The 18241-nt window shown below is 40.3% G+C and overlaps 2 protein-coding genes across 9 annotated transcripts in view; both read left to right on the top strand.

Moving 5' to 3' along the window:
* The window catches only part of hoxb3a (homeobox B3a), a 51710-nt gene extending 38788 nt beyond the window's left edge, over positions 1 to 12922 (top strand). For 5 of the 8 annotated variants that reach the window (XM_052550143.1, XM_052550144.1, XM_052550142.1 and 2 more), the window contains 3 exons: positions 3436 to 3502; positions 9423 to 10020; positions 10740 to 12922. In XM_052550143.1, the coding sequence (XP_052406103.1) occupies positions 9531 to 10020; positions 10740 to 11500 (1251 nt within the window). In that variant the 5' untranslated portion in view covers positions 3436 to 3502; positions 9423 to 9530 and the 3' untranslated portion in view covers positions 11501 to 12922. Of the gene's footprint in view, positions 1 to 913; positions 1525 to 2086; positions 2339 to 3435; positions 3503 to 4385; positions 6612 to 9422; positions 10021 to 10739 lie in introns of those variants that run through there. The other 3 variants (XM_052550148.1, XM_052550141.1, XM_052550147.1) reach the window with 3 other exon arrangements.
* Positions 12923 to 13059: 137 nt separating this feature from the next.
* hoxb2a (homeobox B2a) lies at positions 13060 to 18241 on the top strand. The gene is made up of 2 exons (XM_052550151.1): positions 13060 to 15991; positions 16908 to 18241. Exons 1-2 carry the CDS (start codon positions 15496 to 15498, stop codon positions 17639 to 17641), a joined length of 1230 nt encoding a protein of 409 aa, XP_052406111.1. The 5' UTR covers positions 13060 to 15495; the 3' UTR covers positions 17642 to 18241.

The following is an 18241-nucleotide window of genomic DNA, read 5'->3' as shown; positions in this document are numbered from 1 at the left end:
AGAGAGCAATTTAAAGTACAGTGCGAATGTGAACTAGGTCATAAAGCTATATATATATATACTTTATTTTTCTCCCAGTCTGAATAGTTTATTGCTGTAATAATTATAACAGTCTGTGATTTTCATGGGTACCAATGCTGCAATGGTGTGTGGAGTTATGTAGCCTTACTTAAGCGCGTATTTAAACGGCGACCATTTAACTACTGATTTAACTTATCTTTTACTCTTAAAGTTAAAATAGGATCCAAATGCAACTCTTTCTCTTCTAACAGGGTGCAATTTTATTTTCGCTGCTCATTTGTCAGATTTGTGAAGTTGGCAGTTTTGGGGACCCTGGGGGCATGGGCCTTGGTTGACCCAAAGACCCTGTCTCTTCCTCAGTCAGTGTCTTCATTCAAAAAAAGTTAAACATTATCCACCCTATGCACAGATGGTGCTTAAAAATTAACTTTGTGGTCAAAAAGTTTCACTTTTGATATAAGACCATCTGAATGAGTATTAGAGCAAGGAGGGTTACAGGGCGTTGCGCAGTAATACATAGGCTACTCTTCGAGTTTTTAGTTTCGTTCAGTTAGCCTTACCAGTCCACTTGGACGATATCTTAATCAAGGTTAAGCTTAAGACCGGTTAAGTAATACAAACATAACATTTACACAAAGAAAACCACCCTGACCCCACTCCTAAACAATAAATAAAGATTAATTCACATATAAGGAAAAAGTTACTCCCGGTGCGGGTCTTTGTTGTGACCATTGCACACAGGTCAGAAAGGGAACCAGAAACCTTAAATTGATGCTATATGCGTGGGTGTCAGAAACCAAGCCCCCTGCCCATTCACTCAGCCTGAGAGAGCAGAAACGCCTTTAATCGTTCAAAGATTGGCCACAGAAGGCCTAACGTATATCCAGCGGCCTCACACTGAAGTTTGTGGTGTTGAAAGTTGGATGTCATCCGCCAGACTGCAAGAGAAAAGAAGACATAGCTAGCCGCTCCCTGCTTAAAACAGCCTGCTCTCTCGGCATTTGGGTATGCTAAGCGTTCGAGCTCATTACTTCTCAAAGCACTGGAATCCAACGAACGGACTTGATGAAAGCTCACCATTTCTGTGATGGGAGGCGATGTCAGTGTTTTTTGCTGGGTGGCACTCAAGAAAAACTAGGTAGAAGTCACTAATGACGGATTCTAAAGGAAAATCTATGTTTTCTTTTTTTTGGATCTATTAGACAAGAGACTTTAAAAAGACGCTCTGACGAATGCGTGTCACGTGAACAAAGGACTCAGGGCATTATTTTGGAACAGGGAAGAGGGCCTTTGAGGTATCGCCCAGTCACTACTAACTCGCCAGTTCACAACCGCCTGGTAAATTACAAAACTAATGGGATGAGGTCGGCTTTGAGCTGACTTCCAGAAGGTGCCATACGTGCTTCTCCAGAGCCTGTGGATGTGTACAGGACGGGAGATTAATGCATAAATATAAGACATTACAAGGGGATTCCAAAGTACCTCTGATTGATCATTAATCTGGTGAGTTATCGCTCCTCCGCGGAAAGGTCAAGCTGCAAACACAGTGCCAATCTGTCAAAGCCGAGCCGCGCGCCTCTTTTAGTTTAGCGTGTTTTCTCTCTCTCCCATGGACGTACTTACGTGTTGCATGCATGTTTTTGAAACGAAGAACTATATTACAGATGGCTACGATCATGCAGAGAGGTTATGCAATATCCGCGGGTGAGAGGGCTAATAAAGTTGAAAATGTAACTGGTTTGTAACTGAGCAGACAAGAGTGTAAATGAGTTCACAGTGTGAACCATGCAATGCAAAAGTAGCTTAACTATATTGAAATGGTCTGACAAAACGAACACAATCTCCCACTGCCCGTGCATCCACTTAATATGCATTCATATAAATGATGCAGGAGCCCTTTGTTGCAAAGCCTGCAGTAATGAGCGCACGTGAATCCGGTTGTTGTTTCCTTCCGACTCTTCGTTAGCCTGAACAATAATTATACGCTACTGAAACGCTTTCCATGTAATAGAGGAGAGACTGGTTCTGGTTCGGCTAAGCTTTCGTTGCTCTCTGGTTGCTTTCGCTTCCATTTCCCTCACAAAAAATTGGCTCATCAGCTCTTCTGGCTGGGAGCTGCCTCCTCCCTTTGTTCTGAGAGCAGCAGCGTTCCTGCTTGCTGGGGCACGAGCACCCTTCACTTTATAGGTAACTTTAGGTTAGTCCAGCAAGGCTGCGGGTCGCTGGCGTGTTACCGGGGACGAATCGACCCAAAAATACCCGGACATCGGTAGAAACGGGCCCGGGTTCTGGGAATGGAATCGAGCCAACGGCGTGCGTAAGTGCGGGGATGCAATAAATAACTTTATAGCGCTGTAGGCCGCAGAGTCGGGGAGGTCGGGGGAATCCTCGTTTTGATTTATGTGTTTGGGGTAGCTGTCATGAGCCGGCGAACGAAACCGTCCAACGTTTTTATTCCACTTTTAATAAGCGCTGCTATGCAGACCAGCAAGGCCATTTCATTCCATTTCTGTTTAGACCATCGCCTACTGTATATATCCATTTTCGGTCCTCCAGGGCACCCGTTTGGATTAAGGACTGTGTTTATCAAGTTTATGGGCGGATTTTATACCAGAATGGTGGGGCTCGCGCTTCATGATTTTCTCAATGGTCTCCGAGCGTTGTTGCATGTCATATTTAATCATTTTCAACATGTTTCATAATTTGTAGGATTTATATGACGATTGTTTTTTAAAAACGTGTAATGTTATTATTATTATTATAACTACTATTGCTATTATTGGGCTATTATTGTTATTATTGTTGTTGTTGTCGTTGTTATGCCATTATCTGTTCATCAGGTTTTTTTTTTTTTTTTTTTTTTTTTTTTTTTGATTGTCTGGGGATGCTATGTAACTATAAATGATTAAATATTGCAGAACAGAAAAGTAGGCCATTCATTTTCACAAAGCCAGGAGAGCTTGTTATGCTGTTAGACACTGACGAAGAAATGCAGTTTAACTGCTGATTTTCAGTATTATGTGTTTATTCATTTATACATCTGTATTTTTATAGTGTTTGAATAAGAGCGCTTGCATGGGTTGGATTTTCAAATGACCCTTCCTGCTGTCAGTTAATCCGTTAGGAAGGCCAAAGGTTCTGTTTTAAATTATTAGAAATATCATACTTAATTCAATACATGTTGAAAATCAATAGAAGTAGGGACTTAGGGATACAGCGTAAATATTTTCGTTGGCCTCGAATTTCTCTCTGTATTTCCGAACATAATTTAAGGTTAACATGTCGGTCAACAGTGGCCAGCCATCAAATTGTCTTCGAGGTCAGTTTCTCTACATGAGGTCTGATGTTCTCTATTGGATTTTTGGCGACCCCGTTTTGATTGCATCTCTCCCTTTTCTGTTCCTCTACTTACAGTTCCTTCTCGTTATCAAGAAGTTGTATCCCTGCATAAAATCTAGAAGTGATAAAGGACAATATCTCGGTAAGTGATTCAATCTTTTTTTGCACTTGACAGTGATTTATACCCTTTGGTCATGTGTTTAGGGAAGAGACTATTTTCTTTTTTTCAATTTCGATATTTTCTAATCACTAGTATTATTATTATGAAATCTGAATATAAATTCTTCAATTGATTCAATTAATAAAACAAATGTAAAAATTCACATCCTTTATTAAAATGTTTTAATTTCAAAGACATTTTAATGCAACGCAACATCAGAATTTGCAATAGCATGTAACAGTTCCATACAAATGCATGATTGATTGCATATAATGAACCGAATTTTTGATGGCAATTATACCTTTGCATACTGGGGGAACAAATTTCATAAAAAAATTACTGGCCCCTGTGCAATAGGGTGTATTTATAGATGCGCATCGTGTGTGCTACATCCACATTGTTTTTGAAATGTATACAAAGAATTTTGCAATTAGAAAAAAAAAGAAAAAAAAAAAAAAACGGTTAATGCTTAACTGATGCAGTCTATGAAATCTGCATTGCAGTGGTATAGCAGTATAGTGATTTGGATGGTGATTGCGTACTTTTTTCATTTTTGGGGCTGCTCATGCATAACATTTATTTGCAGAGTCTTTGAAAAAATCTTTTGACACCTTAAATAATTGCCAAGCAAATGGTGACTCGCAGCTCACAATAATTCCCACGCTAAAATACCATTCACAACACGTTTTTGCCATGTAAATAAACATCCAAACAACAACATTAACAGCAGCTCATTAATTGTTTTGTCAAAAGGCTACTAGAGCTATTTGTTGTGTTGTTGTATGTCATATATTAATTTCAGGGGCTGAAACAATAAATAAATAATATCCATTAATGGCAAAAAAAAAAAAGGTTAAAACCAATGTTGTATAAACATAACACCATATACTCTTTAAATTGTTCATGCATTACTAATTGTAATTGACAATGCAAACGCGAAAACTTTTTTTCTTTTCATATAAAATAAAATACTCCATACAGCTGCGTAAAACCTATTCTGTTAAATAAATACAATTTGAATACTTCTTTAATGTCCTGTTTCAACACAGACATACATTAGACGTTTAGAACTCGAACTCATTCATTTTAATTTCAAAAAGGAGTATCCAGGGATCCACGTGAAGTATGACAGATTGTCCAGAAGTGTAGTTTTGTTTATGGTTTCTCGAGATGCACATCCATGGAAATAGTGTACCAAGGCAGCGTTTTTTTTTTTTTTTTTTTTTGCTATTCCATTGGAAAATAAAGATAAATGTAACATCCATCACCGCGCAGCTCAAAATGTTGTCCTTTTTGAAAATTACCAATATGATTTCCAATCCACGAAAACCAGCATGCCATAATCCGAACTGTAACATTCGTCCAACTGTCTGAAAATAACAGTTTGTTAATGTTTATATCACAGCTGAAAGATGGCGAAATGGAAGAGTAGAAATTGTGTTTTCTGCATTTCGTTGCCTCAGCCCACGTGTTAGTTAATTAGTGCCCTTTTAAGTGGCTCCCCATTGGATCCTTTTAGCCAAGGTTGCAAAATAAGGAACAATGCCGTTTAGTAAAAAGTTGCAGACACCTACATTTTTGCCTTGTGCCTTCCTCCCACACCGTTGGTGATGCTCTCTATTCAAGCACCTAGAAGAAATGCATCTTTTTAAAGTTGCCTGTTTACAGCTGCCTGTGTATGGTGGAAGTCATAAATCTTACGTAGCCATAAACGACGGGGGTAGTGTCCTGAATAATAAAAATAGAGAGGGAGAGTAAGAGAGAGAGGGAGACGTGGTGTTTGGCTTAAGGAGAGGAGTAGCAATATCTCTTGAACACCTTCGTGGTGTTTTTTCTTCTTTTTTCTTTTTCTTTCTTTTCCATTTTGCTCCCGCGCAGGCTTTCTTCCTCGTTTCCTTTTCGCGTTTTTCCATTCTGTCCTCCACCCTTAAAGGATATGTTGATATTTTTTGTCCTTTTAGTAGCCTACAGTAAAAACAGAAGAAACTCTCTCGTCTATTTTCTTTAACGTGCACGCGCCATCCATGATACTCGCAGAACTTGTGTGACCAGGACTCGACAGAGCTTCTTAATATTTTTTAAAAAAATCTTTCTTTTTTTTCTTTTTGGTGATTTGTTTTCACACCCGTCCCTCGGGTCTCAAGTCCGCCTGTTGTCTGCTCTCTTGTTCTTAAACCCCCCACCTCATTTGGTTTTATATTTTGCGCATAAGTTATTATACTAGTTGGGTGTGTTGGCAGGGATGTGATGAAATATTAACAATACAGATATAATGTTGTTTCTGCCTCAAGCTAGAGGCAAGCCTGCGTTGAAAACGTACTTCCTGGTAATTTAATATACACCGGTAGAGTAAGAGAGGGAGAGAGAAATGGGTTTTCTTTGCTATAGTTGCCTATTAAACAATGTTACTAGAGAGTTGAATCACACAAGTGAAAGAGACTCGGAAAAAATAACTCTTCAGCTTCCGTTATAGACCCTTATCTTGTCCCAAGCGCCTGCAATTAGCATAAGTTTTCACTGGTGACGCTGTTTGATGGGGATTAACGCTTGCGCCTCTCACATCCAGCCTGCTCCGTTATTTCCAATAGCTGGGAAGGCCTGGTGTTGACTATATACAATAACCTAGCAAAGACAAGCAAATAATACCAGCAGACCCCGGGCCCCGACATGAGACGGGGAGATGTCACGGCGAACCGGGAGCCCACCTCGGATTATGATGTTCAATTTTGCGCCGTGAGGAAAAGGCGAGGGGAGATTGAAGGCGAAATCTGAGGCCATTGTTATCTGCGAGCAGGGCGTACCAGTCGACAGGGCGGCCAGGAGCAGCGCTGCCTGTCCATTTGCAGCCCCCCTCGCATACCTCAGATCTTTCATGCTAGACCGTCTCCCCCTTTCGCGAGCCGAGGGGAATCGTCCAGCAGCGCCCGCACTCTGGCGCGGGGCAGCCGTGCTCGAGATACCCGGCGTTTGACGCGCGCTGTCTGGCTGGAATATCGAAACTGTTATGAGCTTTGGGCTTTTTTATTGATTGCAGCGAGGCCGAATGTGGAAAATATGATGCCTACCCGAGCGTCTCTCGTCAGAGGCTAAGGTAAGCTGGTCTGAAATAGGCTATCAGTTTGTGAATGGCGGTATGTGTGTCCTAGTGATTTATGACCGTATGACTCCAAACGCGGTTCAAGAAGAGTTCACAATGCTTTTAGCCTCCGTTGGAGCTGGAGCTTTCTTTCCGTTAGCTCTGAATAAATGCACACAAGATTGTGTTTTCTAGTCCTACCTTAACAAAGGAAATCATTTTTGGGGGATGTTTGTTTTCATATATGGCTTTGGTAGAAATGCGTGCGTTTCATTTTTTTAAAACTGAGTAGGTGTTTTTACGTGAGCAAAAAAAATAAAATAATTATATATATATATATATATATATATAATGAAAAATTGCAGTGGTTAAATGTCGGTATTAAATATTCAAATGATTTTAACGATTTTAGCAAATGCTTCGATTGGCACCATGGTGTGTTTTCATTTGATATTGAATTTGCACGTTCAAGGCCTATTCTTTCCTAATGCAAAGACTGTGGGTGTTTCTAATCGAAAATTTTACTTTATTTTTTGGGGGGTTATATGTAAGCTATATTTTAGAAATTTAAAGAAATATCGGGTAACTTCTTTTCGAATAGCAAAGATGCGCCCAAGCAATGTTATGTTGTTTTTGTTGACGTTTGGGTTGGTCGTGCTCCTACTACGTCCGCTCTCGACTCCGTAATTGTGTTAGGGTTGGATCTACAGAAAAGTTGGTTATTGTGTTACCGTAACAAGAAGGCCAAGACATTACGTGTTCCATTTAATGGAACTGCGATATGATTTCATATCTATTATGCCTGTTTTTATATCCCCCTCTTCCTCTCCCCTTCCTCTCCCCTGAACAATTCCTTAGAGTAAATGATTAGGATTCCGGGCGTCCTCTTCGAAGATAAATGACCGACATTTGTGACGTGTTGAGACTGAGTCGATGTCCAAAAGCTGTAGCTCGTATTTGCGCTTTATACAACAGAAACACAAACCTCTCCTCGATATTTACAGATTAATTTCGAAATAATAGAATATTATTTGTAGGATTACAAATATTTAAGGCAGAGAAGGGCATTTTATAATCAGAAAAGAAAGATTAATTCACCAATATTAACAAAGGATTTTTTTCTTAACGAGTTGAGCTTCTACAATAATGTATTTATGATCCATGGAGCTAATAATGTTGGTTCAAAATGTTATGGCAGCTTTCAAATGCTTTTCCTTTTGTTTTTAAACAAACATAAGAAGAAAATACACATATTGTTTTAGAACAATTTAATGTCAGGATGATTAATTCTGATAATATTTCAAGACCACATATGCTATTTTGTGGAACACTTTACTGCTATTATTGATAGATGATAGATAGATAGATAGATAGATAGATAGATAGATAGATAGATAGATAGATAGATAGATAGATAGATAGACATACGTATAAACCAGTATTATTCTTTATTTGACCAAATTAATATTTTTTCTTTTCTTTTTTTGGCATTTGATTTTCGCAACGAAAGCAAATAATTTAATTAATAAACAAGCACAATACTCTAAACAGAGTTTATGTAAAACATGCCCTCGTTACATTTTTTCATGCATGTGTATGGTTTCCATCGAAATATAACACAGCCTTAAAATACCAATTTAGTCTTCCCGTCATTCTAGTAAATATATGTATCATAATACATGGTATTATACACATAACTAATTTTAAATTCCCAGCTCAAGCATGCAATTTACAGCTATAGAGGAAGGACACGACATAATTACAAAAAATGTTTTAGCCACTGTGAAGTGAACTTGCAAGTATCTGATAAAACCAAAGCCACAGTAGTCCTCCTAAAACATCTTACGTAATCTATTGGCTTCCCCTTAGTCTTTTTAAAAACATTTACTGCCCAGGCGAGTGAGTGAGAATAAATGCCAGGTGCCTGTAAGTGTTTGAGTGATCGTTCTCGCCCGGTCCTCTCAGCAACCCCAGAGCCAAGCTGCGAGGTCTTGAGCTTTTTAAAGGGCTGGATTTGTCTATTTCGGTCCAGCGACCATTATGAATAACACAGACCGAAGCTTCCGGGGAAGCTTTCCCTATGCGTTCATAAAGGCCAGCAACAAAGTTAAAGAAACACAATGCCGGTTTGTCAGGTTTTAATGTTGCCCAAATACGTTGGTTTGTAACTGGAGAAAGCCCTCCAAAGACGGCCTTTGTGTCAGAAGCAAGAGCTCTCATATGTCCGCGGAGCTCGCCTGTACTGTCATTTTTTTTTCTTTTAATAACGCTGTGCTGTGTTTTATTGTGTATTCAGTCCTGTTTTATTTGCAAAAAAAAAAAAAAAAAATGTATATCTGAAATGTTTTTACACAACATCAGAAGCTCAGAATGATGCCCTAGTGTCAGCAATTATCTACCAATAACACATATCAGCCAGTGATTTCTAACATCAACATTCTTATAATAGGAGAGAATTTATTAATATTTATTTATTTATTTATTCTTGCACATCAGAAAGAACAACGACCACAACACAAAGCATTTATTTCAGGGACAGAAGCATGATAGATCTGTATTAAAATGTTCAATTTAAATAACATTCAGTAGAAACAAAAATGTAATGAAACAATTTTGATTAAATGTAGTCTTCCAGTTCGAGCCCTTATGTGTGGTTTGTTATGATGTGCACAAGAGAGAAAGTGGGGGAGAAAAAGAGAGGGAGAGAGAGAGAGCATCTGCAGGCTGCGTTGTGGGAACATGCTATTCATGTCATGGCGTCTTTCAGTGCAGTAAGATGGATTTACCTCGTGCCCCTCTTATTATGTGCCTCTTATAACCTTTCAGGTCAGCTTCCAAGAGGCCATTGGAAAGAGACCGTCACGTGACATCTAGTGCCAATGTTCTTCCAGAAGGTCTTCAGGACCCTGGTAGCCGGTAACTCGATTTTTGGAAATGCAGAAAACGACCTACTACGACAACTCGACACTTTTCGGAGGATACTCGTACCAGGGGGCAAACGGTTTTGGTTATGATGCCCCAGCACCCGCCTTCCAGAACTCAGCGCATCTTGAGGGTGACTACCAAAGGTCTGCATGCTCCCTACAGTCGCTCGGCACCAGCGCACCCCCACAGCCTCAGCATGCCAAGACGAAAGAGCTTAATGGCAGCTGCATGCGGCCCAGTCTGCCACCTGAACATCACCCACCCCCCCAGGTTTCCCCTCCTCAGAACGCTGTAAACGTTGCTGCCTCAAATGCCACCCAGCAGCCAGGCGGCAGCAGCGGTGGTGGTGCCGGCAGTGGGGGCACAGCCAAATCATCATCCAAGTCGTCCTCTCTGGCCCCAAACCCAGCTCTTACGAAGCAAATCTTTCCTTGGATGAAGGAGTCACGTCAGAACACCAAGCAAAAAAACAGCTCCCCTAGTGCAAGCTCAGCTAACGGTGTGTTTGCCAAACCCCCTCTTCTCTTTTCTTCTGTTCTGTTCTCTCCACTTCTCACCCTTCTTGACCGAGACAAATGTTGGCCAACATTATTAGCTTGAAATGGGATACATTAGGGGTGGGACTAAATCAGACCATGCTCATTTAAAATGTTTTCAGTATTTTTAGCGATTGGATGTTTAACAAGGGGACAGGCCAGTCTATTTCAGTGTATTGAACAACCAAAATAAGTCTCAGAATTGTGATGATTATGTGATGACACACTGAATATTTCTGACTATTAAATCGTCAGAAGATGAAAAAAAAAATCAGTACACAATGATTATTGTTCAGATTTTAGATAACAGCTATGTCACATCACTTGTCATACATAATAATCATGTCCAGATAACAGAAGGTTTATCCCGCAAGCCTCTGAAGCTGCATGTAGAGGTTTCTATCGTCTTAATCCTTCCTGTAAACCATTCAAAAGACAAACCATGTAGCAAACACACCGTTGCCTAGTGCACGGTATGAATCTGGCCCTGGGCTTTAGTTGTAATGTGATTTACATACACAAGGTCAACGTTAGGGCATGCGTCTCTTAATAAATGCCAAAGTTATGAAGTGTTGACAACCAATATCAGGGGGATAAGTTTTTCATGGCCAGCTTTATTAGTGGGAACGATGCATTCAATTTCCGTGTGGAGTAATTATGTTTTATTTCATTCTCACCCCAGCGGAGAGCAGCGGTGGTGAGAAAAGCCCTCCGGGTTCTGCAGCTTCCAAGAGAGCACGCACTGCTTACACCAGCGCTCAGCTGGTGGAGCTCGAGAAGGAGTTTCACTTCAACCGATACCTGTGCCGGCCGAGGCGCGTGGAGATGGCCAACCTGCTCAACCTTAGCGAGCGGCAGATCAAGATTTGGTTCCAGAACAGGCGGATGAAGTACAAGAAGGATCAAAAGGCGAAAGGCATCGGCTCGTCCTCAGGGGGGCCGTCCCCCACAGGAAGCCCACCTCTCCCAATGCAGTCCTCAGCTGGTTTCATGAACTCTATGCACTCAATGGGCAGTTATGATGCTCCCTCCCCACCATCTTTTAACAAGCCGCATCAAAATGCATACGCCATGTCAACAGCCTATCAGAACCCAATGAAAGGTTGCCCCCCCCAACAGAAGTATGGAAACACTGCACCGGATTATGACCCACATGGGCTACAGGGTAACAGTGGCACCTATGGGACACCAAACATGCAGGGTAGCCCTGTGTATGTGGGAGGTAGCTATGTTGATGCCATGCCTGCCACTGGGCCTTCTATATACGGCCTCAATCACCTACCACACCACCAGTCGGCAAGCATGGACTACAACGGTGCCACGCAGATGCCAGCAAACCAGCACCATGGACCGTGTGACCCACATCCGACATATACGGATCTGTCTGCGCACCATCCTTCTCAGGGTAGAATCCAAGAAGCACCCAAGTTGACTCATCTGTAGCAGGTTTGGACAAAAAAAAAATGAAAACGAAGAAAAAAAAAAGTCAAGGAAGACAAGACGAAACAGACTAACCCATGGGGCGATGCAATGGGGTTGAAAAAGATGATCCAGTGGTTTCTTGCCATGACTAGAGCACCGGTTTGTGTCAATGTTGTCCTTCCATTCATATGTGAACATACCTGAATTTAGTATCCATAGGTCTAAATACCCCTTTAAAATGGCACACTTCATGAACAGTGGCTAGTTTATGCCAAGGAATAGACTGTCTAGCTGTATGACCTCATTACATCATCCTAAATGTTTGTGTACTCCTTCAGCATTATCGCTGCATTCCTCACACTTCGGAGGGCGGTACGATATAGCTTACTTTCAAACTTACTGGTGCAAGAAAACCACTGGATTGTTTTCGTCCACCACCCTTATTTCACATACCTCTTTTTTTAAAACGTCTCAAAGAAAACCAGTCGATTTTTTTATTAACTTGTTCCCAAAACAGCAACAGACTGGCACCTCGTCTTTAGCAAGACACGGTGATCAAATTATTCATCATCTCTTTTAAGACCGTTTTACACTATGCTACCTATCACTATTAATGAGAAGTCAGTCGAGTTTTGTTATGGCTTTGACACAGGGTAAAAAAGAAGAGTTGAGAATACTAGTAAATTAAAGTTAATTCCCTCCTTCTCAACTCGCTGCACCCTCCCTCCCTTTCCCTTTCCCTCTCCCTTACACTCCTTCCCAAGTTCTTTATCTTTCCCAATCTTTGGGTTCGCCTACATTAGTCCAAACTAATATGAAAGGCCCATATTTTCTCATGTCTTGACTTAACGTGGAAACAGGGTATATTTGAACAAAAAAATGCATGTCCGGGAAACCAAGCTAGCGCGCAGACGTCTTTGTTTACGCCTAATGCGCTCTCGTCTGGGCATCATTGTTGCACTTAGAGTTTACATTTAATGGCTGAGGAAGAAAAGTAAATCTTATTTTGAATCGAAAGACCTTCAATCAGCGTCTTTCGCTAAGTGTGTTCAAGTGAACATTCATAAATATATATTTATTTGTTATAGCCAGTTTAAATACTTTCTTTTTTGTATTATTTATCCCCATGTATTTATATCGATAAAATGTACTTTTTTAGTATCTACCTGTTATAAAAAGACGCTGTGTTCTTGTCATTGTAACAAATTAATTTTTAGTTCTTGTATTTTAGAGATATGTAGGTTTATGTTACCCTTGTATAAATAATGTCTTGACTTGTACAGGGGGCGCAAGAACGGAATCAAACCGTTCCCGCATAGTCGAGATTTAGACGAAATACTAGCGAAACATTTTGAGAACTTCATTTGTCCTTTGTAACTACTTTTATTTCCTTGTTAAGAGTTGGTTGTTGAACAATTCTTTAATAAAATGTTATGTTATTCATTTCCACTCTAGAAGTTCATTAGTTTACCAAGCAGACTCACACGATTATACAGGCAAAGACTGAAGGGGTGGGGGAAGGGCTTCCTCAAGGCCTGTGAAAGAGCCCTGGAGGCCGCGCCTGCAATGGTCACGTGGAGGGAGTCCAATACAATCGTCGAACACTATTCTTGCTGGGTTTAGAATTAAAACAAATGATTACAAATAATCTCAAGTTTAAAGAAGAAAGATACAGGAAATAGATGTCTAATCATCGAATATTGTAGGGGGGAAAGGGCTGCGTTGCTGTCTGTGCTCATTTATTAACAACAAATTAGATTTTTAGCATGCCTAAGCTTTAGACAAATCTAAACAAAGAAATTCGGAACCTCGTGAACACAAAAAACAAATAGTAGCTACAACAACGGTGATATCATGAAATAATTTCCATACATGCACAAAAATTTTAACTACACCAACGCGGCGTTTAGCAGGTTGGGTTTACATCTGATTTCCTCAACATGTGTTTGATTAAACGGTTTTTTTTTTTTTTTTTTTTTTAGGTTACAGATATTTATACTACCTAGATGTGTCTAAATATATAACTAAAAACATTAAAGCTATCATCATAAAACAGGGCAAAAGAAGACAATTTTGCATTTTAACCTAATACACAGAAAATATACAGTCACAGTATCAAACATTCAGGTATTCATACATTTACATGCATTTTAGATAGATAGATGGATAGATAGATAGATAGATAGATAGATAGATAGATAGATAGATAGATAGATAGATAGATAGATAGATAGATAGATACAACATAGGATATATCTTAAAAAATAATTAAAACCCGCTGTCCTTGGATGATTTAAATCCCTTTAAGCGTTTAACGCAAATAATTAGCTATTCAAGTCGTCCCAGAATATTATTATTATTTTCCAGGGAAAAAAAACAAGAAAAAATCCAGTTCCAAAAAAGGATCACTTGACATTATTTTATGCTATACTGTCCGAGTAGCCTAAGGAACATAAAAACCTTCAAACAATAAATAAAAAGAGAGATTATCAGTGCGTCCCAGTCCCTCGCAGCCAGCTCCGTTCTGTAAAGCGGGCCTTTAAGATTGACCCCTTTCCGAAGTCCCCACGGCCTACAGCTTACTTTGTATTTCCTTTAAAATTCCCAGACACCCACACACAGTTACATCCTATCTGTTCCCACTGTTCTTTTAGACAAGAAAAACGACGAGACGAAGCTCGGGCTGCAAATCCGAAAAACTGTGTAGTCAAATTCAGAATAGTTGGCCCCGACACCGTTTATTCTCTAATCCTATCGATGAGACGCGCCAATAGAATGTATCCGATGCAGAAAAAAAATAATAATTCTGGGGGAAAAAATCCACAAATCTACGAGGGGATAATGGGGGTTTTCTTTGTTGTGATCTTAGAGGAAAAAGGCGAATTCTTGAGGGTGGCTGCTGTCAAGCGCTTTGCCGGCGAAAAGATTGATCACCCTTGCTGCCTCTCTACTCCTGCTCTAAAAATATCTACCCCCTTTTCCCATTCGTTTTAAACTTTGACGGAACCAATTTTGCTTAGTTTTTCATCAACTAACATTATATTGTTGCTTTCTTCGTCCAAGGTGCAATAGAAATTCAAGTAAACACATAAGCAATTTCTATTCTGAACGCGACCTCACTATGAACTTTTGGTTGTTGTCACAGTCAACAAATGTTTCACACACCGCTAACAACTATTTTTCGTGCAGTATAATGCGTGTCACCTGCACCTTCATTTTAACAATTAAGCAGAATATTTACAAAAAATATTATTTGACAATTCTCTGACCTAGATTTAGTGCAAACTTACGCGCTTTAAGGTCCCAGTTTTCAGAAATTCTTCAGAGGCTGTGTTAAAAAAAAAAAAAAAAAAAAAAAAAAAAAAAAACATTTAAAGGTAAACCCCAAAATAATGTATTTGTATCGTAATGGAGTTGAATCTCATATTCGGCAAATGTGGCAGACACTCTCATCATCACCCTTATACATCCTTATTTATGTGCTTGATAAAACAAATATTTCTACACCTACCTATATACATCTCTTGTCTGTTACACTTGTCAAAAGTTTTAAGATTAATGACCACTGATTGTAAATATGCAAGAAGCCATATTGTGGATGTACTTATCAGGCAAGGCCTGTGAATTACATCACCGGTAGTTCTGGATTTGGATTGTTATTGTCTAACATAAGAGGCCTGCACTACCTCTCACGACAAAACAAGACTGTCCGAACACATGGCAAACGAGATCCTTTTTTTTTTTTTTTATTTCGTCCGTGTTACAATAAGAACTGAATTATAATACCCTGCTGTATTTTATCAATTCAGAAAAATATTGCTTTCTTTTGCCACCAGGCCCCGAATTACGATTGGCTGAGATGAGTCATGTGACCAGGAATTGGCTGCAATTTCGCCCATAGTCTTCAGTTTAGTAGACCCTGGTCCCCATACGCTAGTAATATCACCAATATACACAATTATTAAAGCCCGCAAATGCCGTCATAGCAGGAACGAAAAAAAATCCTGGCCTTTTGGATGTTATTTTTTGCGTATGCTGGTGTCGCTGGACGCCCTTTTTGCCCAGGCGAAGCGATGAATTTTGAATTTGAGAGGGAGATTGGGTTCATCAACAGCCAGCCTTCCCTTGCAGAGTGCCTGACGTCTTTCCCCGCTGTCCTGGAGTCATTTCAAACTTCATCAATCAAGGACTCGACAGCAATTCCACCTCCTTTCGAGCACACCATCCCTAGTCTGAGTCCCTGCACAGGCAACCAGGCGCGACCGAGGAGCCAAAAGCGAACTGCCTCCAATGGCCTCCAGCTCCGGACACAAACAGCACCGCCGACGCAGCACCAGCAAGGCCCGGCCCCGCTGTCGGGTGGCGCGCCCCTGGCCCACGAGTTTCCATGGATGAAAGAGAAAAAATCCTCGAAGAAGTGCCCCAAGCCCGGAGCCACTGCTTCTGCAGCAGCAGCCTCCCCTTCTCAGGCATCCTCCGGCTACACAACCCTGGGACTGGAGTCCCCGACAGGTACGTTTATCAAAGCAGTGAACGCGTTTGTTCTGCATTTTGGACATTTTCCCCAGAATGTTTTGGGAGTCGAATAGATGGCAATGTAGCTGAAACTCTATAAAATTTAACGGCCTGTTATTACAGCCTAAACAGAATTATTACAGTGTGATTTCATATGCGTGGATTTTTTACGCAATTAAATAAAACAAAAAACAACAACTGTTCTTTCAATTTGTTCTGTCCTATTCTTTTTAATGTGATGTAGCTACGGCATAACCTGCTTTGGATGGGCTAGCATTCGAGCTCCATATATTTAGGAATAATTGTATAATATCATCTGATGTCTACATTTCAAGCATCATTAAGCATGCATGATTGTTGTGCATATATATATATATATATATATATATATATATATATATATATATATATATATATATATATATATATATATATATATATATATATACACACATATACATATATGTTAAACCCCGTCCCAGAGATGTCTTTAAAAGATAAAAAGGCATCCCCTCCCCCATTTCTTGGCACATATACAAAACTGTGCACATCTATCCTGCAGATAGTAGATCTTGAGCTATAATAACGATTTAATCTTAACTGATGTGTCAGCTGAGACTCGATATTTATTCAGAACCACGTTTCATGGCTTGGGGAGCCATTTTGGATAACAGTATACATTGTGGAAGCTGTGGAACTCAACAAAATATGGGGCTTGCTGAAATAACGCTTGTACACCACTCTGGTCTGTTACCACAAGACATGCATAACCATTGCAGTCACTGCTACATGACAAGCCCAAACCACATGGTTGTTCTGCACGGGGATTTTATTGTCATCTGGACAATTTCTCACATGAATTTCGATGACTTCGCCTTTTGTATGGGACTTATTTCTGTTTTGATTCTTGCAGAGGTTCAAGGTGTACTGGATAATGGCAGCGGTTCACGGAGGCTGAGGACAGCATACACCAACACGCAGCTACTTGAACTGGAGAAGGAGTTTCACTTTAACAAATACCTCTGTCGGCCCCGGCGCGTTGAAATAGCAGCACTTTTGGATCTAACCGAGCGCCAAGTCAAAGTGTGGTTTCAGAATCGACGCATGAAACACAAAAGACAAACTACGCACCACCGGGACGGGCAAGAAGGCGAGCCCGGCGGTTTTGAGCTCCTGGAGGGAACCGAAGCTGCTTCACCGTATTCGAGCCAATCGTTGGAAGTATCTGGCTCCGGTTCTGCAGCAGCCTCCGAGAGCGAGACGTGCCCGACAGCCGCCTCCTACACGAACAGTGCGGACAAAAGCCAGCCCACGCCTGAAGAGGGCCAGGCGAACCCGTCGGAGCCTGCATCTGTTCCTGACACAGCGGTTCACTCCCCCCCGTATCCAACGCCTACTGCAGATAACCCCAGCACAATGGCTGAGGGCCGAGCAGCTGGGCCAGAGCATTCGTTCACAGAGCCGCAGGATGCCAGCTCTCTACCCGATCTGAATTTCTTTTCGACAGACTCCTGCCTACAGATCTCGGATGCTTTATCGCCGAGTTTGCAGAGCTCACTGGACAGTCCAGTTGATTTCTCCGAGGAAGATTTTGACTTGTTTACGAGCACCCTTTGTACTATAGATTTGCAACATTTACAGTTCTGAACTGTTATGACAACTCAACGCATACAAGAACAATCGAACTCCATCTAATTACAGTGTCATGAATGCATCTTGACAACAACATTCCTATAATAAGATATTAAAAAGTGAAGAAAAAAATGGCGTGAAACAATGCCTAAAAGGAAATAAATTGTCCATTATTTTGAAAATACGATGATGTAATCTTTTTGAGTACACATCGGGATGGCCCCTGTCGAAGTTTCAGGTATTTTATTGCCTTTTGATTCTCGGAATTAAGTTTATGTCGACTAACAGATGAATGGTTGCGGACTTTTTCAGTGAAACTCAATCATTGGAATCTCAGGAATTGTGTCAGACATAAGGGTAGTTGAACTGCTTTTAGGAATCTTCCCAAGGCGGGCGTTGTCCCTGTTGAATAATTTTAGAACTAGTTTATTTATTGAGATTCTTTAATAGTAAATTTCAAATTTATTTATTGTACGTTATTTTCATAGTTGAAATAATAAAAAAATATAAAAATAAAAAAAAGTTGGTGGAGCGAGTGTGATTGATTCTCTAAGCTTTAATGAACTCTTTTTTTAAGTGTAATATTTGAATAAATCAGATGAATAAAAAGACGTT

The sequence above is a fragment of the Carassius gibelio genome, chromosome B3, assembly GCF_023724105.1.
Source record: "Carassius gibelio isolate Cgi1373 ecotype wild population from Czech Republic chromosome B3, carGib1.2-hapl.c, whole genome shotgun sequence".
Lineage (NCBI taxonomy): Eukaryota > Metazoa > Chordata > Actinopteri > Cypriniformes > Cyprinidae > Carassius > Carassius gibelio.
The sequence above is the reverse complement of the archived record's forward strand: the minus strand, read 5'-3'. Positions and strand labels throughout refer to the sequence as shown.